Below are 21,658 nucleotides of genomic sequence, written 5' to 3'. Positions count from 1 at the left end.
AATATGATTACACACACCTAATTATGGTTGGAGATTATTTAATGTTGTGGTTGGAGATTATTTACTGCAGAATTGTTACTATACACCAAGTCTTTGAAGACATTTAATGTTGTGGTTGGAGATTATTTACTGCAGAATTAATATGCACAACTAATATGCACAACAACTAAAAAGGAACGGTAATATTATTGTTTCTATGTGTTTTTTTTAAGTTAAACCAAACATCCAGCAAGAACTTGAACCAACAAACAAAACAACCAGAAAACATAACTCAATTTTACACTGAAAATCAACAAAACCCCACTCTAAAAATGGCTTCGCAAAGTGCTACGTCTTCCGTTGGCGTGGGTTCTACGGCTACCAAAGCAAGCATCGTGGAGGTTATTCCTACAACTCGAAACCAAGAAGTTTGGGTTCATTACGAGTTATGTAAAATGTCGTTTGGACCAAGCAAAGCTCGATGCGTTCATTGTGGAGCTATGTTGAAGTCTGATTCAAACACGATGTTGAAAAAACACCTGTCAACGTATTGCAAAGTTTTGAGGAATGATCCGAACCAAGGTCAACCACCATTGTCAACCGACGGGAAAATTTGGCATTATGACGTTGAGTCGGTTCGTGAAGGATTCGGAAATTTCGTGATTCAACAAGGTTTGCCATTTCAATTCTTTGACAACCAAAGATTGACCCGTCTCATCCAAAGAGTTCTACAACCACGTTATAACTAAGTAAGCCGCATTACTCTTCGACGTGATTGTCTAAAAGCGTGGAAAGTTATGATTTAACAAAATTATGTATGCACTTTGATGTAATCTTGTTTAATTATTAGGTTTCTAATGATATTTAAAGTATTTGGTCATTATTCCCCTCTATTTGCTGGAAAGATCCATTGACCTAACTAGATACGACCTACCCATTTGCCACCGCTACTTAGAAGTTAGAACTCATGATCGCTTTAAGAACCGATTTTACAAAATAATAACTTCCGATAAAAAAAATAAAAGTAACAGTTACTTTTTTAATATTGTTTCTCTTACCTTCCATATTTCATCATCAGAGTGAAGTTCTAATGGGTCCAAGTTTGTTCTTATACTACCCTTGAAAAGTGTTGGTTCTTGAGGGATGATACTCAGTTTTATTCTGAGGTCCTTTAGTCCTATAGAGCAAATGTCCAAACCGTCTATATGAATTGTTGCACTATCAGGTTCTACCAGACGGAAAAGTGCAGTTATTAATGTTGTTTTTCCACTCCATGTCCGTCCAACAATGCCGATGTGGGTCCTTTCTTTGAATGTGCAAGAAGCATTAATACCCGGTCGGGTTTTTTTAATACCCGGTGCGGGTTTTTTCCCAACCTGATGCATACCCGAACCCTACCCGATGAATACTCGAACCGGACCCGAACCCCAAAATAGGGTATTATAACACCCGGGTTTTATAAAACCCGACCCGAACCCTACCCGAACCCGGGTATATAGGGTATACATTTTTGGTAGAAACCCCGGACCCGACCCGGTTTTTAAAAAAATTCAATTTTGTAAAACCCGATCCTATCCGAACCCGGTTCCATACCCGGAACCGCTTTTAAAAAAAAACCCGATTTGTGCACCACTAGTCATAACTAGGTTGAAAACCTTAGAGAAAGAAACCCTAGGTCAGATAAACAGAGAGAGGTGGAAGAACTTGTATCAGACTTTTTGCTATTTGATAGTAATAGAATCATATGCAAGTTTAAAAGTGAATCTGTGGTATTTTGTTCATCTCATATTTCTTGTTTTTCGTTTTTCTTGAATCACACCAAGTTTGGATTCCGCCCATACTTGGTGCTTGTTTGATATCATTGTTTGATCCGATTTTCGGGACTTACACCTAACCTAGAAACTAAGAAATCCTCAACTAATTACAGATTAAAAGATGTGATGATCAGATAATCTTTCTCCGGGTCAGGATGGATGACCATGATGAAGATAAAGGATTTGTCCATGGCAAAAGTTGCAACTAAAATATTTCTAGGACTCTTCATCATCAAATAAAAGACAAGCGTGAATAAGAGAGATTTTGGCATTAGCAGATTTAGGGGAGATTGTTGGGTTATGTAAGATCTGTTGATGATGAAAGCCAAAACCCAAGGGAACCATCTTCTCTGCCTAATGGAATAAGTTGAAATACAATTACAAGACTAGAAGTTTCCCCCTTGAAGGCTTCCAAAACAACTACCCAAGCTACTAGAACAGGCATGTTGATCAAACATGAATACAAGTACAAAGTACTGGATTGCCAAAATGCTGGGTCAACTAGTCAACAACCAAGTCAACAAAGTTAAGGTTGAAGACCAAGTCAGCAAGTCAATACATGACCAGAAGTACTAGATTCCAAAAGTGTTGAAATCCTTCCAACAGTTTTGAGAATCTAGTTGTTTTCTCCTTTGTTTACAATAGTTTCAATGTAACAATGTCTTTGGTAACTATCTAGCAGTTTTGTTAACCAGTTGGCAGTTACACTAATTAATGAGTTGTTAGGAGTCGCTTTTATGGTGATGTCACTAGCAATTCTCTCCTCCTATATATATATAGTTCTTTTCTATCAATGTAACAATTAACACTTAGAGCCAAAAGGCAGAATAACTAAGTGAGAGAGAGAGAGAGTGAGTGAGCATATCTAGTAAGAGGGAGTACTTGTGTACTTTCGATTGTGTTATAAAGATTCCGAATTTAATGAAATTATTATGCAATCATTCCCAAATCCAGTTGTTAATGATATTTTCATATTAACTGTTTGATTGAATTTTCATATTTGATTCAACTATTTTATCAAAAAAACACACACTACACACTCTCAGATCCAATAGAGTTTTTCTTAAGTTATACGCTTTTTATATAATCTAAACATATATTATTAAATTTAGTAGTAAAGTTGTTATTAAAGGAGGATTTCAAATCATAAGATTAAAATTATAGATAATAATAATAATAATAATTAGTTTGAAGATAATTTAGGTATTTAATTTTGAAATTATATCAATTAACATAAAATACGATATGGAATATTTGACTTACCAAAAGTTTCGGTATTCGTTATTATAAATCAGGAAAGGATTACTAAGTAATATCCATTACTAGACATTAAAAACCATATATTAAAATATTAAAATAAACTATAAGTAAAAATTTAAGGTTGAAAGAGTATGTTAAGTGACATTAATTGAAATCATTTATTAAAAACAAATTAGATATATTAATTTAGTTGTATGTTTATATATTACTTTATAATCTTCAAGATATTGCGTTAAAATAAATTTGATGCGTCTCTATGGTTTCTATCTTGTTCAGATGGTAGGTTTGAAACTCGATTGAAAAAAGTTTGCTCGAAATCAACTGGGTTTGTAAGCGAGTTGTGCCGAGCTAACACTGTTTGTAAACCACTGAGCTTGTTCCAAGGTTGACTCGCTAGTTGAATCTACGTAAAGTATTTTATTTTTGTATCCAGTAATACATCTGTCGGATATAGGATTTCCGATAATCGATTAATTAACGTTACTAAGAGGCACGATCTAAAGAGTTACACTTTGGACTATGGGTGAGAAAACCTTAACCATTAACTGAAATTAACCGATAACTGAACCACCACCGAACCGAATTTACCGATAACCGAGATTAACTTACAGTCATGGTTAAGGTTATTTGATTAACCGAACCAAACCTAAAAGAAGTAAGACATGATTTGAAGTTATATTTATATATGAAATATACATGTTTAAGGAATCAAACTCGTTATATACATAAAAAAACATGCACATAAGCCTTTGTATGCAAAATAGTTAATTTTTAAAAGGTTTAAAAGATAATCAAATATAAAATTTGGCTCCTTTTATTATGTCACAAATGGTTAAAAAAATTAATAGTATTAAAATAGGATTAATTACCCTTTTCTACTTTATTAAACACATTTTTTTCTTCTATAATTTTTTAAAATATGATATTTTATAAAATCCAAGTATGTCGTTGCAACATCCTTATCATTATCCACGTCTTGATATTATTATTATTTTTAAATCAAGTTGTGAGTATTGATGTACAAATAATAGCACGTACATGTTAGCAAAGCCACATCATGTTTAATTGTTTTTATAATTATATAAATGAATTGACGCCCTTTACCATTTTTGTTATACTAATAATATAGTCTAATAAAATTCCAAATATACTGTTACAACGTGTTTATTTTTATTTATTTTTTAGCAAATGCTTTGTTCAAAATAGAATGGGTTAAATATAATTAATATTTTTGTTCTTTAATGTAACACCCCCAAAATTCCACCTGCGGAAACCCCGCGAGGCGTGTTACGCATCAGAGTTCGAGCCACCTTTCACATTGAACCAATGATAAATATTTAAATAAGCCATGACATTAATTACTAAAATAAGATGTCAACATGATATCAATTCTCAAAAGTTGTGTAGCGGAAGCATGTAAGCGTTTCATGATAATAATCAAATCGATGTATTGTTTATAAGTGAATCCAAGAGTCTCGATCCATGACCACTCCAGCACTTCCAGATAACAAGTCCATGTTCCAAACGTTAATGACCTACAAGCATGCAAACAAGTGTGTCAGACTACGCTGGTGAGTTCAAGGTGTTGCTTACGTGTTGTTTTACCAGATATATGTTAATGCGATTCAATGATGCGTTACGATGTTGCTCAAGTTAGTTACCCTAGGGACTACGCCCTTACGTAACCGAGGAGTGTGCCTCTTAGCAACCCACTATTGAATCTATTAAATTGATGTCAGCCCCTTAACCTAACTGATTTGATCAATCTATTCGGCTCCCATGCATCACATGCAAAAGACATATAAAATTTGATCCTAGCTTGGGTGGTATCAGTAGAAAGTGGCTGACAACCATTTAATGAAACCCACTAGGCTTGCATCCTATTGGGCCGATATCAAGAGCTCACGTGATTATATATCTATATATTTTTTTTTCTATTGGGCCACACCCTTTTGATAGATTGGTATTATCGAGACTTTGAGCTACGAAACCCAATATCTGTGGTTGTGATGTTCTGCTAAACCCTAGTCACCGTCTAATGATCTATCATCATCTTTGCAATAACTACTTCACATGCTCCATTCAGATCAGATTAAAACAGGTTTCGTTTCATTGTACAGTTATTATTCATGACCACAAATAATACAATCAAGATTCAACTTAACCGAAATATTATTAACACATGTTGCACGTATATGGGAACGATCAATCAAGAATTAATAGAAACATGTTAAACTAACCGGAAGACCGTAGGGGAGTGTGTGCAAGAACGATATACAAAACACTTCAAGCAAGAATGAGGACTTCGACAACAGGCTGCCGCTTAGTTGTGAGGATAATAAGAGTGTTAGGGTTTGGTGCCTTGTATGCGTTTAGAAAATTATGGGGTAACATCCGTATGCAATTTGTATATCATAGGTTGTGCATATGGGCTCGGTTTGGGCTTTGAGTGGTGTGGGCCAAGTAGAATAATGTAAGGTGTGGTCTCGGCCCAAGTGTTGGATAATCTCGCGACCCAATTAGTTGGTTTCTTAAATTAATTAGACTACACATATCAAACGTGTAGCAGTTCCTTGTAGCTACTCAGTCAAACATACGCAAACATAGTCCATCACGTGTTACATTTCGCAAGTACATACAGTCACGAGTGTTTAACAATTTTTATCATCGTAAGGGACGTGAAAGAGAAATATTAAGAAAACAGGGTTACATGACTAGGATACACTGACCTTGAAAGTTTGGGTTGTCACATCATCCCCAACTTGAAAGAAATTTCGTCCCGAAATTTGGTACGCACTCACTGAGAAAGCTAGATAAGTTAAGGCTAGGTAAGTTATTTCGTTTGCTGGTTTTCCTGGGGTGTCACATCCTCCCCAACTTGAAAGACATTTCGTCCCGAAATTCACTAGTGATATCAAGAGTTGGTTCAATCCCTTGAACAATTGAGAACATTGAAGTTTTAACATATCCTTTCGTTCCTATGTGAACTTCAGTCCACGCAACGAAGTTTAACAAGCTCTCACGATTGTCATATGACTCATGCTAGCGGACCTTGACCTCTTAGTCCATGCTTTCGATAGATTCTCAGGTATATACAACTGATCTGATGACCTCAAATTCCAGTAAGGGTATCACCAGGGTTTCATCGGGCCACCACTGCCGTAAACCTAAGGCATACATACCATTACGGTAGTTATCCCGTTTCATCAATTAGCCTGAGTTTGTGAGCCAAGTCACCGCTTGTTCCAGTAATCCGAATGTCTCACGCGTCGTAAAGTAAGGTTGCCAAAGAATGGGACCCAAATGCGTCCAGTTATGTAGTAAGCGTCGTCTGCCTTCTGTTCTAATCGCTGTCGTGCGCCACGTAAGACTTCAGCTTTGACATTTTCGGGTTTCAATGCTTCTACCTGAGCATTTCGTATTTGTGCTGGAAGGCTAGGCTGAATCGTAAGCTGTAGCACTCGCACGCGCCGAGGTAAAGTGTCCTTCCGACTGAGGGCGTCAGCCACATCATTGGCCTTTGCCTGGATGGTACTTGATAACGCATTCGTAATCGTTCAGTAGTTCAACCCATCGCCGTTGACGCATGTTCAAATCCTTCTGCTTAAGAATATGCTCGAGACTCCTGTGATCGGTGTAAATCGTGCACCTGGTACCGTACAGGTAGTGTCGCCATATCTTAAGCGCGAAAACTGCAGATCTCAACTCTAAATCGTGCGTCGTGCAGTTCCGTTCACGAACCTCGTAAGCAATGACCTTGTCGCGCTGCATTAACACACATCCAAGACCTTGGATGGATGCGTCACAATATTCTACGAAATCGTCCGTGCCCTCTGGCAATGAGAGAATAGGTGCGCCGCAAAGCCTATCCTTTAGGTGCTGAAAAGCAGTCTCCTGGGGATCTCCCCACGGTAGGTGACACCCTTCCGTGTCAGTAGTGTAAGTGGCTGCGCAATCTCTGAGAAGTCCTCGATAAACCGTCTGTAGTAACCTGCCTCACCCAAAAAATGGGTGTATCTCCTGTTGGCGTACGTGGTGCAGGCCAGTTCCTGATCGAGTCTACCTTGGATGGATTGACATGGATCCCATCCTTGTTCACTACGTGGCCTAAGAAGTGGACTTCACGAAGCCAGAAGTCACATTTCGAAAACTTGGCGTACAGCTGTTCCTTCCGAAGAAGCTCCAAAATAAGGCGTAAATGCTGCTCGTGTTCCTCCTGACTCTTGGAGTAGATCAGAATGTCGTCGATGTAGACAATGAAGAACTTGTCAAGATAGGGTTTACACACCCTGTTCACGAGATTCATAAATACGATAGGTGCGTTCAATAATATCAACCCATCCATCATATCAAACATAAAGTATAGTAGTTAAAATAATTCATAAAACCCAATACGATTGATGTTCAAACCAAACTTTGTCTGAGTAGCGAAAACATAATAATGAAAACCCAAAATAAGTTATAAGTTCAAATATCGTTCATCGCGTCCCCTTGTCCCAACACGAAAACTCGTCCTCTTGCCTCGTTGCCATTGCTGTTGTTTCCAGCATTGTCGTTATTCTGGCGGTTGTTGTTGTTGGCGTTTTGGTTTAACTGAGGGCAATCCCGTTTAAAGTGACCCTCACCACCACACTGATAGCACCCCTTCCTGAAGCCCTGGTTCTGCTGGGATGGTTGCCCCTGTTGTCCTTGGTTTTGCTGGTTCTGTTGCTGCTGGTGTTTGGGTTGTGAGGCCCTACAATCCCTGGCCTCATGGCCTGACTTACCACATTTGTTACACGTCCGACCACACGGCCCCCAATGATGATAGCCACACCTGTTGCATCGTGGCTTCCTCCCTGCATACGAACCCTGGCTGTGGTCGCTTCCCTGGCCTTGATTGACAGAAGACGACTGGCTGATGTTGCGGTTGCTGTTGTCTGGCCTTTTCTGAGTCTGGCCAGCACCAAATGCTTTGTCATGATCACTCCACTTTCGCTTGTTATCATTAGTGGACGCAGTGGCAGTGGGTGTAGCAGCAGTAGCGGCCGAAATACGCGGAGGTAACGATTCGCTTTCCACCTCTTGGTCCACAATCTTATGAGTCAGACGAACAATCTGTGTCAAATCATTGAGATGGGCTGCAGTGACCAAGCTCTTCACACGCGAAGGCAACCCTTTGATGAATAACTCAATCCTCCGGGACATAGGTCGGGATAAGTTTGGGCACATGTCGGCCAGTTCATACGATCGCTTCACATACGCTTCGACTTCAGATCCAACCATCTTCAAGTTATAGTATTCGTTTTCCAATTTCTGGACCTCGTCCCGAGGACAGTACTCCTCCCTGATCAGTTCTTTAAAATCTTCCCAAGTTGTGGCATTCGCTGCCTCGATGCCCAACAACTGTACCTGGGCGTTCCACCACGTTAGGGCACCATCAGCCAAGGTACCCGCAGCATATTTCACCCTGTCCCCAGCGGGACAGTTACAGATAGCAAACACAGACTCTGCTTTCTCGAACCATCTTAGAAGTCCCACAGCCCCTTCAGTCCCGGTGAAGGTCTGTGGCTTGCAGTCCATAAACATTTTGAATGTGCACGCAGGCTGATTAGGTTGTGGTTGCGCTTGCTGACCTAAATAACGGGAGAAAACACATTATAGGAATGAAAAGACGTGTACGTGGTTTAAGAGTTAAGAGGACTTGGTACATTCCGTACCAGCTTGATAGGCTGCTAAAGCCTCAGCTACGCGAGTATTGATTAGGTCAGTCAACTCAGCCTGAGTCATGGTGATGTTACCACGTCCGTGTCCTCGTCCGCTCATGTTTCTATAGTTGGGAATAAACTGATTTAGGAATCGAAACGAGATAGGAGTCAAGTATCGTACTGATATTTACGTACTACCAAGTTCACACATAGTAAGGCAGAACCCTTCTCACGCTCGATAAGCCTCACTGGGACTTGCATGCACCCCGCGTTAGTATTAAGTGTGCACCCATAATAATAAGGCAATTTGCATGCTTATCTCAGTGCCTCTTAACTTACGCTCGAAGTTTCCCCCGTTCAAACAACACAATAGATGATATCACAGTTCTATGGTTTACATGAGTCGAAGAGTAGTGTCACACTATCAAGTCACTATGGTGTTAAACGTTTCAGTTCATATACGTTGTAGGTGTGTGACTGCTAAGCTAGTAATGTATAAAGTGAGAGAGAGACGAACCTTGCAATCTGGAGCTGAGTGTCATGATCGATTTTCGAAGTTGTTCGGTTATAGTCTGGTTTTACAAAACGTTTTAAAACCTAGTTCACTATAACCAGTGGCTCTGATACCAACTGTAACACCCCCAAAATTCCACCTGCGGAAACCCCGCGAGGCGTGTTACGCATCAGAGTTCGAGCCACCAATCACATTGAACCAATGATAAATATTTAAATAAGCCATGACATTAATTACTAAAATAAGATGTCAACATGATATCAATTCTCAAAAGTTGTGTAGCGGAAGCATGTAAGCGTTTCATGATAATAATCAAATCGATGTATTGTTTATAAGTGAATCCAAGAGTCTCGATCCATGACCACTCCAGCACTTCCAGATAACAAGTCCATGTTCCAAACGTTAATGACCTACAAGCATGCAAACAAGTGTGTCAGACTACGCTGGTGAGTTCAAGGTGTTGCTTACGTGTTGTTTTACCAGATATATGTTAATGCGATTCAATGATGCGTTACGATGTTGCTCAAGTTAGTTACCCTAGGGACTACGCCCTTACGTAACCGAGGAGTGTGCCTCTTAGCAACCCACTATTGAATCTATTAAATTGATGTCAGCCCCTTAACCTAACTGATTTGATCAATCTATTCGGCTCCCATGCATCACATGCAAAAGACATATAAAATTTGATCCTAGCTTGGGTGGTATCAGTAGAAAGTGGCTGACAACCATTTAATGAAACCCACTAGGCTTGCATCCTATTGGGCCGATATCAAGAGCTCACGTGATTATATATCTATATATTTTTTTTTCTATTGGGCCACACCCTTTTGATAGATTGGTATTATCGAGACTTTGAGCTACGAAACCCAATATCTGTGGTTGTGATGTTCTGCTAAACCCTAGTCACCGTCTAATGATCTATCATCATCTTTGCAATAACTACTTCACATGCTCCATTCAGATCAGATTAAAACAGGTTTCGTTTCATTGTACAGTTATTATTCATGACCACAAATAATACAATCAAGATTCAACTTAACCGAAATATTATTAACACATGTTGCACGTATATGGGAACGATCAATCAAGAATTAATAGAAACATGTTAAACTAACCGGAAGACCGTAGGGGAGTGTGTGCAAGAACGATATACAAAACACTTCAAGCAAGAATGAGGACTTCGACAACAGGCTGCCGCTTAGTTGTGAGGATAATAAGAGTGTTAGGGTTTGGTGCCTTGTATGCGTTTAGAAAATTATGGGGTAACATCCGTATGCAATTTGTATATCATAGGTTGTGCATATGGGCTCGGTTTGGGCTTTGAGTGGTGTGGGCCAAGTAGAATAATGTAAGGTGTGGTCTCGGCCCAAGTGTTGGATAATCTCGCGACCCAATTAGTTGGTTTCTTAAATTAATTAGACTACACATATCAAACGTGTAGCAGTTCCTTGTAGCTACTCAGTCAAACATACGCAAACATAGTCCATCACGTGTTACATTTCGCAAGTACATACAGTCACGAGTGTTTAACAATTTTTATCATCGTAAGGGACGTGAAAGAGAAATATTAAGAAAACAGGGTTACATGACTAGGATACACTGACCTTGAAAGTTTGGGTTGTCACATTTAATGTGACGAACAGAACCGATACCGTCCGAACAACTTCGGTAACAGCACCATTATTTGTGTTTATAGTTCCTAGTATTAATATTAATTATGTTGAAACTAGAGTTTTATTCACAATAGAGTATCTTTTTTTAATTTCATATGCTATAATGAGTGTTGGTACCAGGATGAACCGAACTGATCAGTGACGGAACTAGCCAAAAACTTCAGGGGTATAAAAAAAAAAGGGACAAGGGTATCCTTTGTATAAAAATAAATAAAAATTTTACACTACGTAGACGGAGTTGAAGGATATTTTTACACTATGGAGATGGAGTTGAGAGGTAGTCCGGGCTATGCCTGCTTGTACACTACCTCTGCCACACTACCTCCGCCCCTGGAACTGATAGCATCCCAACAATATTGGTACCATATCGATTCCGACCGAACAACATCGGTACCAGTATCAGTACTATCGGAACTGTTTCTGATATTCGGTATTATGGTTTTCAATCGATGTAAAACACGTGTGATATCCTTTTAGGCATATATTACAACTTAATTGTATGGGTTTTTATCTTTAAGTTGTTAGACCAAGTGCTAGTAAAGTAAGGCAATAAACTGAATTGATACTGACTAAATTCCCGCTACATGAAAATTCAACTAGTTTATATGTGGTACTAGTATTGGAGGGGTCCATGGCGCCTAGTGCCATGTTATACGAGCTTGTTATGGGAGGGAATAATCATCATTTTCCAATTTGATGAATTTTGCTTCATCTCAAAAGCCATTTCTTATAATGATCATATTCCACACCTTTGCTTTGCTTTTTCTTTTGTCCTTTTCATATCTAACTCACAACCCATAATGTCCCAATCAAACACAACCCACTTATACCTGAATCCTACAGCCCCATACCTTGATTACCCACTCAACTAAGCAATGCACTAGGGTTTTTGGTTAGGTTATCTCATATATATAACCAAACAAGTGTCTTTGAACTCTTGACATGAATTTAGTTGCCAACTAAAAACACTACCTCCTGTTTCTCTCAAACAATTTCCAACTTCCACTGTCCCATTTAACTCCATTTGTAGACTCATATGTCCTCAAGAAACTTGACATCCACTAGGGTTTTCTTTAAGTTGCATGTCTAAAAAACAAACAAGTTTCTTTTTGCTTTATTAGGATAAACTTGAGTTGATGTTTTGGAGTACAAACCATATGATACCCAACATCTTTCCACCAAAGATTCTAACTTTCACTTATAACTTGCACTGTTCACTTGGGTTCTAACTCAATCATGAAACAGTCAGTCCACTAAAGTTTATACAAGTGTCTTTTCTTCCTTCTTATATAAACTCCCTAAGCGAAAGCCAGCGCAAATCGTATAACCTGTCTTCTCTTTCTCTAGAGATATCCAAACTTGCTTGTGCGCATTTGCATCCATATAGACCCTTGCTCAATCAAGAAAACCACCATTAGGTTCCTTTGAGTTGCCTAACATAGAAACCAAAGAAGGATCTTTATTTGAAATCCTGTCAAATACATATTCATTTGGTTAACTAGAAGCAAAGAAGTTAAAGAGCCAATGGGGTACCTTGAATCTTCAAGTACAACTAGTGTTGTTAACTCTCATTTGTATTCTCAAGCACTTCAGATGAAGATATACCAAGCATTCATATTTTCCATCCCAATTCTCTTCTCCATAATACTATTTCTCTTGTTTTACTTGTTCTATCTCAAGAGGACTTTTAGCAGACGCAATTCTTCTTCATCTTCATCCATAATCCATCTAAGAACCTCAAGGACTCACGATTCTTCGACTCTCTCTCAAGATGTAAGTATAAACTTATACCTCTCTCTCTCTCTCTCTCTCTCTCTCTCTCTCTCAAATATATATAACTTTGATTCATGTTTATTTACAGGGATTAAAGGTAAATCTTGAAGATAAGCTTACTGTAATCGCGTTGGACCAAGATTTATACGCAAAGGATTCAATGTAAGCTAACAACTTCTTAGAAGTGTGACCAGTTTCTTGAACTTTATACTTGAGTTTTTATAGTCATTGAAAATATGGAAACCACTAAATGTTGTAAGTAGTAATAGTTTATCCAAAGTAACACATTTTTACAAGATATAACATTGCAGTGCTTTTCAACAAAAATGATAGTTTTTCTTTTTTTTTTTTTAATTAAAGTAGAAGTCATTTAAGAATATTTTTAAAAAGTCATTCTAAAAGACTTGATGAAACTAGTCAGAAAATCTAATAGGTATTCCATGCAAATTTAAATATGAAGGTGTTGTGTCTGTTTGGGAGAATTTGAGATAAATGAAAAGCTACATCAAATACCATCCTGCCAACACATGTTTCATGGTGAGTGCATACGAAACTGGCTCGGTTCAAACACCACATGTCCACTTTGCAGATGCTCAGTTGTTAACACATCCAAAGGCGGCCACCATGAACCGCCCGTGATTCCTCAACCAGCCATGATGATCGACGTGGATTCTAGCCCACGAGGGGTGGTTCCTTTAGAACGTAGTGTGGTCATGCTTGAAGGGTCATCTAGTTCAAGTATGGACAATAAGTTGTCTCATTCGAATGAAGAGTCTGTTGTTGTCAATGTTCAAATCCATCAATCTTGAGTTTTCTTCCAAGGATTTTTGCTAGGAGGGTAGAATAGTCTTTTCGGCTTGACGCATGCATGCATTGATTTTGTACCGATTGTTATCCAAGTTGTAATACAAGTAGACAACTCGTGACAATGCAAGTCATCTTTTTTGGCAAGTTCGAATAATAAATCGTCTATTAGCAGATTTTGTTGCCTATAACCATAAGTAACTGAAAAGACAAACCTTACAAAAGATGAATCTAATACACTTATCGGGTTGTTCTGGGTTTTACTTTACTACTACCGGGTCAATAAAGATAATCAAATATACTCCATGGTTCATACTATAAACTAGTCGTTTTAGGTTATACTTCGCTACTAACGAATACTATAAACTGGTCATTTTAGGTTATAACAGGTCAATAAAGATATGAATCAACGACACTTCATAGTTTATACTATAAACGGGTCATTTTAGGCTATACTTTACTACTAACGGATCAAAAAAGGGATGCATTTTCAAAATAGCAAATTTGAAAATTATTAAAAAGGGCCTGAAGTCGTCCAAAATATGTAAAACCTCTTGAATCGTTTTTATTACAAATATAAGTTTACTCGTTTTATAAACTAAGCGTTTTAACTCATTTAAACTTTTAGTTATTTCTTAAACATGTGACATATACCAACATTATCTTACCATATGTATACAAACATTATAATGCAATAAGATCATATCTCCCACATACAACATTAAACAGTTGACAACTGCTACACACGGATCCTAATCTTACCATGTTTCCATTGCTACAACTTCAATACCATATAACTTAATCCCTTATTCCCCCTTCGTTGATCTTCAAACACCGACTTCAGAAAAAGAAAGAAAAAAAGCACAGCCCACAAACCTAAATATAAAAAAACAGGGGACATCATGTAAGAAAGCGCGAAATTTGTTAATTTTCAGCGGCTTCCAAGCTAAAACCAGAGGCTTCGGTGTCACTGGAGAAAGAAAGTTGCGGCTTGCTTCCAGAATTCATTCTCTTCACATCTTGACTCGAGCAGATCAAAATTCGTTTCACCATTCTACAGAATTCTCTGCAGGAATGAGTCGATTTGGGTTATGTTTTATCTTTAGTGATCATGTGGAAAAATGGTATAAGGTTACTTACTGCCATGGATCGTCACCCATGAGCATCATATCTCCTTCATCATCAGTAAACACGATTTCCAATTGAGTTCTAGGGCGAAGCTTTCCCTTAATCTCAAACATCTCTTCGAGTTCGTCTATGAGCTCATCGTACCCGTTTAACACGGTTAAATCCACTGCACGGCCCACTGCTACTCCTTGCATTTGAACCTTCGATCGTTGTACCAAATGTTAGCATTTTCCAATATTTACAAAAATTTAAAAATGGATCAGATGTGTGTACCTTAGTACGGCTCCGGCTTAACGTTGTCTGTTTGCTTTGACTCATTTTATGATCCTTTGATACGATATCGGATTTCCGGTCTGAAATCACCGGTTCACGCCTTTCAACAGGTGGGCCAACCTCGGGTACGATATCACTTTTGGGGGCACTTTTCAAGTCAAAACCAAATAACCTGCAACTTGAAACACTTTCAGACTTCTTCAAGTCAACTGAGCTTTTAGTGGAATTATTCGTCAGCTTTGTTGACTCTTGAGGCATAGAATTTGTATTCGCATGAACAGACCAACCCAAGAGACCTTTCTTATCGTCTGTTTCACCTGCAAAATTAGTGCACAACGATTTCAACATAGATAACGATAGCCATCAAAGATGTGCTAATTTAAACCCATTTAAATATAAATAGGTTGAATTTAATATGTTTGTTTTGTCTTAATTCAAAAGAGTTGACAAAAATGGAAAGGGTCAGACAGGATTGAAGTAGTTAAGAAAATAAACGTGTTCACGAACTGTTCATGAACACTTACCGAACGAGATTTTTTGTTCATGTTCGTTCGTTAAGAAAAAAACATGTTCGTGTTCGTTTGTGTTTGTTCATTAATATTAGGTAACGAACATAAATGAACAAAAATGAACGCAAACGAACACAAATAGACGTTCATGAACACAAATGAAAACAAACGAACATAAACAAGCGTTCATGAATGAAAACGAACATATATTAAATATTTTATTAGGGTCTTAATTTTTATATTTTATTAGTGAGAATTTTGAAGTATCAAATAAAATATAAAAATTAAGACCCTAATAAACTATCGAATTCAAACAAACATGTTACCGGACGTTCACGAACGTCAATAAATGAACACGGACTCTGTTCATGTTCGTTCATTTGTTAAACAATCGAACACAAACGTTCGGTTAGTTTGCAGCCCTAGTTTCAAGCCATTTGTAGTGTATTCAGATGTATGAACATCTTAAGTAAATCTAATCCCAATGATCTCTAGATCAAGTGGTGGAGGGCTTGCATTTCTCTTGAGAGATGCAGGTTCAACTCCCACTTGGTGCAGAGTGAGGCACTGGTGGGCAATGATAGGAGACCCAGGGAAACCTGGGTTGGATCCTTGAGCCAAACGGGTTTAACCGGTAATTTCACTGTCGTGCCTACGGGCGGGTGGGTTACCGGGTTTTCCCCGGAATTGGTGGTGGACTTGGGTTACTCTCGGAGTACTCCGTTTGTCCAGTGGGTGCCCTGAGAGTGCTCGGGATTGATTATGTTGGCCGTTCAAAAAAAAATCTAATCATCTCTAACAAATTAGCTATTTTTGAAAGAAAAAAATGTGTTTACGGGCCAGCGTTAACCCAACCCTACCCATTCTAACTAGTTAGCCAGCCCGACCCATTAGACTATCCACATTCACAACCCAACCCAACCCAACCCAACCCAACTCAACCCAACCTTTAATAAAAAAACTAATTTCTCTCTCTTCCACATACACAACCCAACCTAACTCAATTCCTAACTCAATTTTTAACACACATTTACAACTCAACCCAACCCAAATTTTTATTAAGTAAATGTAAATAATAATTGAAACAATTATTTTTTTAAACAAATAAAAGTTACTTATTTTTAATAGAAAAATTAAAAAGTTAAACAATCAATACATACAATATACTGGAAAAAATATTTTTTCAAACAAACTCCGTTTTTAATAAAATTTATATTGTAATATTCACAAATTTATTTTAGAAAATACGGTGTATTTAGTTTTGTTATTAAGTTTAAATATTAAAAGTTATCTGAGTAATTAAATTATTGGGGGAATTGGTAGTTAGAAAATAAAAAAAAAAAAGAAAATTAGAAGATGGGACCAATCCAATTTTGACAAGTGGCAAAAGAGCATGGGCAACCTCTTGCAACCTTGGGGTTGCTTGGCCAACCAGGTTGTGGAGAAAAATATAATTTTCCTTTTTCTTTAATTTATTTGGGCAACTACGTTGGGAGAAAGTCACCAATGGCGATAGTCTTATAAGTAACTAACTACTTGCTAACCTGCATTAAACTGTGTCCTTAAAGCACGGCCATTGTCACCATTTTCCGTTTGCTCATGCGAAGGATTCCAAACGGCAGATACAGCCGAGCATGCAGGTTCTGGAACATTAAGCAGCAAAAGTACAAAATAGAAGCGGTTAACAACTTAATATGGATATGGACATTGGTAAAAGTAAACTTTGGACTCACCAGGATTAGGGACGTTGGCTAGAGGTCGAGGCCGTTTACTTTTAGATGCCACTGGTGGAGCCAAGCTTGTTGGTACATGAGTTGTATAAATCTCAATCTCCCATGGAGATACCCTTTCGGGTCTCGCTATCGATGTGGATTCATCCCAATGGACCTGAAGTTAACATGAAAAGAGTTAACTTTCCTTTAAAATAATACTACATATATAAAAATAAGAGTAAAATGCCATTTTCATCCCTGAGGTTTGGCCAGTTTTGCGACTTTCGTCCAAAGGTTTGTTTTTCCGCATCTGGATCTAAAAGGTCAGAAATCTTGCCATTTTCATCCAGCTCGTTAGCTCCATCCATATTTCTCCCTTATTCCGTCTTTTTTGTTAACTTAAAGGGCAATTCGGTCTTTTTTTACTTTATCACTTTATGTACAAGCATTTAGCATAATGTGAAAAGGACCGAGTTGCCCTTTAAGTGAACAAAAAAGACAGGAAATACCCCTAACTTAATAGAGAAAAATGGATGAAGTTAACAAGCCGGGTGAAAATGGAAGATCTCAATCCTTTTGGATCCAAAAGTGGAAAAACAAACCTTTGGACGGAAGTGGCAAAACTCGCCAAACCTCAGGGACAAAAATGGCATTTTACTCTAAAAATAATAATGTCAGATATTTACAATCAGTGAGCGCCATTTAGAATCTTCCCACTGGCGAGACAGGTCTTCAATTCCAACTATCGTACCCGTAAACCTAATCAGTTAAAGGAATATTAATGGAAAATTGACTCTGTATATCGACTTATATACCAATAAAATATAAATAATTATGTACCTTCTCTCTGGAGAATCTTCACCCTCAAATCGCATACTGAATTTCATACCGACTGTGAATCCATTGTTTAAAGATTCAATGTACTTGTTCAAGCCTATGATAAACTGACTTGTTCTGTAAAATTACAGCATATCAAATATTTAGATATTTGTTATATAAACCCAATAATAATATATGTTACAAATAAATCGGTTTAGTAGGTTGTATGCATTCACAAAATAAGTTATCTTTCGATGACTCTTGGCCTGTTTGACCTGTTTACTTTTTGGCTAGCTTATTGATTTTACCCACGTGACCCGTTAAAAGCAAAAAATAACCAAAATTAATATATTACTAATTAAATGGATCTTAAATGTGAAGGAACATACCTTGGCTTGTAGTAAACAAGAAAACGGGTTTTGGTAGAAACAGCATGTGATGCAGTTGCAAGCACTCCAAGTCGCATGCTTCGGCTTGAAATTACAGAAGACGGCATAGAACTATGCTGTTGAGCAGCACGTCTTACTCCCACGCGTAATTCACCATTTTCCCCCCTAATGATCACATAAATTATAAACATGTATCAATTCTACAATTTATAAATCAACTATAACAAAAAAGAAATATGTATCTGAGGTTAACTCTCCCTGCAACATTTTTTTAGAATTCTGAAGTAAACTACCAACTTGTCCTTTACTATAATTACACTTAAACTGAAAACACTGATTTGGGACCACCAGCTTCATGTGCGTCTCTACAAAACGATTTTCTAGATATACTTGACGAATAGTCAAACATTTTATTTATAACTGTGTGACAAGTAAAAGCAAGAACGGAAAGCAATACCTAAGGAATACAAACGAATCCCCAGCCACCAATCTTTTCGATGCAACAAAAGTACTCCATCCGGTTGTAAGCAAATGCCTTCGAGGTTGACCTGTATATAATTCTTATTAGATCAACGTTTAAGCATGATACAAGTAACGATAAACGAAATTAAAACATCATTTACATGGTTCAACAATTTGTTCATGATAATGATTGTTGCTAGGGTTCTTATTATGTATGCATGAATTTATGTTTATCTCTGATGAGTCCAAGGGGTAAAATAAAATAGCTTAAAATGAGACGGGTCAAATGAGTCAACAGGCCAAAAGACGTCCAAAGTGTATTTTCGTGCATAAAGTCTCCTAAATCATTTAATTCAAACAAATTCTATTGGCGTTTAAACAGTACCTATTTTGTAATTTCTAACACGAATTATATTAAAAGTAGAAAAGACTTTTCAGGTCATTTGACCTGGTTCGGCCGGTACCAAAAATACCTTCTTTGACCCGTTACCCAACCCTAACCCATTTTGCTATCTTTAAACATATGCAAAAAATACAAGAGCATATTGACCTCTGAATATATGCTTAAATCGCCACTCAATGCCATGGAGATCCTTAGCTACTAGCTCCTGAGTTGGAGTAGGCTGAGTCATGTCCTAAACAAAAAAAATGGAAAATTAGAACATAAAATTATCAAACTTATGAATTAGAAAAAGGAGTAATAATTATTAAATATTTAAAAAAGAAGCAAAATTACCAACGCAGGTAAGCATTCATTTGCATGTTTTCTGAGCACCGAAAAACCACCATGAGTGCTCGTATCTGATGCCGTCAAGACTTTGCAAAAAGAGTGAACAGCTGGCTTTGGAGTCTCAGCGGGGCATTTATCAGGAGTAAGATCACTTTGCTGCGATTCGTCACAACAAAAGAACATAAACATAGGATATTTAAACAAAAGACATCAATTTACCTTGAATTTTAAGAAATTTATAAAATGAACTCTTACATCTTGTTCCGGAAGTAGAGTGATTTGAGCATAAACTTCATCGGTATCTTGTTCAGCCTACAATGTTAACCAATTCTAAAATAACTCAAACCATCACACAACCAGATTCATATATCACCTCTTCTTTAATAAACTTAGATGTCCTACAAATCGTTTTCTTACATATGAACGCTATTTCAGCTAGTCAACCTATGTAATACAGCATATATCACCAACAAATCAAACTTACTAGTTGGAATAATCAATCAATATGGTTATGTACATCCAAACACCAGATCTTATTAATACTTAAATTTACATATGAGTCCTACCGAACACTGCAAGAACACGTTACCTACCAGCAGTTGCGTATGAACAACACGACAAAGGATCTTTGATTTGAGGTTGAAATGAGGGATACTCTGATCCACTTCCTGATTCCTTGATGCCTCTAACTAAACAAATCCCACAAACAACCAAAATTTTCAAATCAAATCCCACATAATCAACCACAACAAATCTATTCACTTCATATCAAAAAACCAACATAAAACCTTTAAAAAAATAATTCTAAAAATCAAGAAAATATTATTATTTATTTACTTGCTCCATATGGCCTTGAGGAAAGTAGAAAACTCTTTCTCCATCTCTTGGAACATCCACTAGTGGCCCAGCACATGCTTTCCATAACTCCTTATACAACAGATCTTCCATAGCTCATATTCAAATTCAACAAAAACCACAAAAAACATAACATTTTCAGCATAAATAACAAAATCAATAATCAATACAAAGCCTTAATTAGGTCAAAGTCAAGAGTCAACAGTTGACTCTACTTTCACCACCACAATAATAACAATCAAAATTAGAGTGAAGAAATCACACCTTCAGGTGACAGAAACATTGACCGTTGATTCTCCATGGTCAAAATCGATACAAATTCTTCAAGCACAGAAAGTTCTTCGAAATAATGTAAACTAAACCTCCAAAATCATCAAATTCTGGAGATTATATGCGTACTTATGATCATAACAACAACAATTAAAGCAAAAAGTATGTAAGTATCAAGGTTAAAGAGGTGAATCGAAACCCTAAACCTAAATCTTCAGCAAACCAGAACTCTCTCTCTCTCTCACTAGAATCCAGGAGAGGGTGAAAACGCCGTTACTTGAGACGAAAACTGGTTAATATACTACTAGGCTTAGATTGCTTCTTCTCTCTCTATATCTATATGTGTATGTGTGTGTGTGTGTGTGTATATATATGCACACATAATAATAGGAAACGGGGGGGTTAGGATATTGTGGTTGCCGTTAGTAGACAGCGTTAGTTGAATTCCTGTTACATAACTAGGCAACAGGATTGGCCAGAAAAAGCCCGGCATAGTGTCCTCCATTCCTTTGTTGAGCTCGTTAATTACGATCATGCCACTTGGTATGTATGTATGTATCTTGTAATTTACCAAATTTCAAACAAATTTATATACCTTTTATTAAATATTATTATATTCTTAAAAATACCTACAATGATAAAAATACGATATTGACACATGATATTGGTGTTTTTACGGTAGGCGGGACACCCTCGGGTAATCACATTCGAGTATCGCGGGTATTGCGGCTACATCGTCATCGGCTCCTTGGTTACTTCAAGTGGGTAAGAGAATCGAAGATGGGTATTCATTGAAAGATGACGAGAGAGAGAGAGAGAGTTGTGTGTTGAGGTTGGATGTTAGAACACCGGTGCAGGTGGATGCGGGTTTCAATGGGTTCAAATAGAGTTGGTGAGTTTTCGACCAGTGACTTGGTGATTAACGGATTCTGGTAGGCTCCCTTAGTCTATAAATTCTAAACTTTGTTAACGTTTTTTTTTATCCGTAAGCATTTGGTTTAAAGCCA

The 21,658-nt window shown here is 37.5% G+C and overlaps 2 protein-coding genes across 3 annotated transcripts; one reads left to right on the top strand and one right to left on the bottom strand.

The window, feature by feature from the left end:
• The first annotated feature begins 11,780 nt into the window (after positions 1 to 11,780).
• Positions 11,781 to 13,678, top strand: LOC110867963 (probable E3 ubiquitin-protein ligase RHA4A). The gene is made up of 3 exons (XM_022117026.2): positions 11,781 to 12,700; positions 12,789 to 12,862; positions 13,161 to 13,678. Exons 1-3 carry the CDS (start codon positions 12,452 to 12,454, stop codon positions 13,507 to 13,509), a joined length of 672 nt encoding a protein of 223 aa, XP_021972718.1. The 5' UTR covers positions 11,781 to 12,451; the 3' UTR covers positions 13,510 to 13,678.
• A 475-nt stretch (positions 13,679 to 14,153) lies between these two features.
• Positions 14,154 to 21,015, bottom strand: LOC110867964 (auxin response factor 11). 2 transcript variants are annotated; one of them, XM_022117028.2, is made up of 15 exons: positions 20,646 to 21,015; positions 20,364 to 20,467; positions 20,120 to 20,215; positions 19,782 to 19,838; positions 19,533 to 19,682; positions 19,347 to 19,431; positions 18,792 to 18,882; positions 18,335 to 18,499; positions 17,967 to 18,080; positions 17,813 to 17,885; positions 17,148 to 17,301; positions 16,959 to 17,057; positions 14,906 to 15,222; positions 14,645 to 14,832; positions 14,154 to 14,570 (listed from the first exon to the last, which is right to left on the bottom strand). In XM_022117028.2, exons 1-15 carry the CDS (start codon positions 20,680 to 20,682, stop codon positions 14,429 to 14,431), a joined length of 1,872 nt encoding a protein of 623 aa, XP_021972720.1. In that variant the 5' UTR covers positions 20,683 to 21,015; the 3' UTR covers positions 14,154 to 14,428. The 2 variants fall into 2 exon arrangements, with proteins under 2 accessions (XP_021972720.1, XP_021972719.1); XM_022117027.2 differs by having other exon boundaries at positions 20,364 to 20,476; positions 20,646 to 21,004.
• Positions 21,016 to 21,658: the final 643 nt, after the last annotated feature.

Source organism: Helianthus annuus, chromosome 7, assembly GCF_002127325.2.
Source record: "Helianthus annuus cultivar XRQ/B chromosome 7, HanXRQr2.0-SUNRISE, whole genome shotgun sequence".
Taxonomy (NCBI): domain Eukaryota; kingdom Viridiplantae; phylum Streptophyta; class Magnoliopsida; order Asterales; family Asteraceae; genus Helianthus; species Helianthus annuus.
This window is presented reverse-complemented; position numbering and strand designations above follow the sequence as displayed.

Bases quoted from the DNA above. Each gene is read 5' to 3' on its own strand.
- LOC110867963 (XM_022117026.2), top strand. From the start codon at position 12,452: ATGGGGTACCTTGAATCTTCAAGTACAACTAGTGTTGTTAACTCTCAT. The intron at 12,701-12,788 runs GTAAGTATAAAC...GTTTATTTACAG, and splicing joins CTTCGACTCTCTCTCAAGAT to GGATTAAAGGTAAATCTTGA. The intron at 12,863-13,160 runs GTAAGCTAACAA...TTAAATATGAAG, and splicing joins TTATACGCAAAGGATTCAAT to GTGTTGTGTCTGTTTGGGAG.
- LOC110867964 (XM_022117027.2), bottom strand. From the start codon at position 20,682: ATGGAGAATCAACGGTCAATGTTTCTGTCACCTGAAG. The intron at 19,839-20,119 runs GTAGGTAACGTG...TTAACATTGTAG, and splicing joins TTGTTCATACGCAACTGCTG to GCTGAACAAGATACCGATGA. The intron at 19,432-19,532 runs GTAATTTTGCTT...TTTTTTGTTTAG, and splicing joins ATGAATGCTTACCTGCGTTG to GACATGACTCAGCCTACTCC.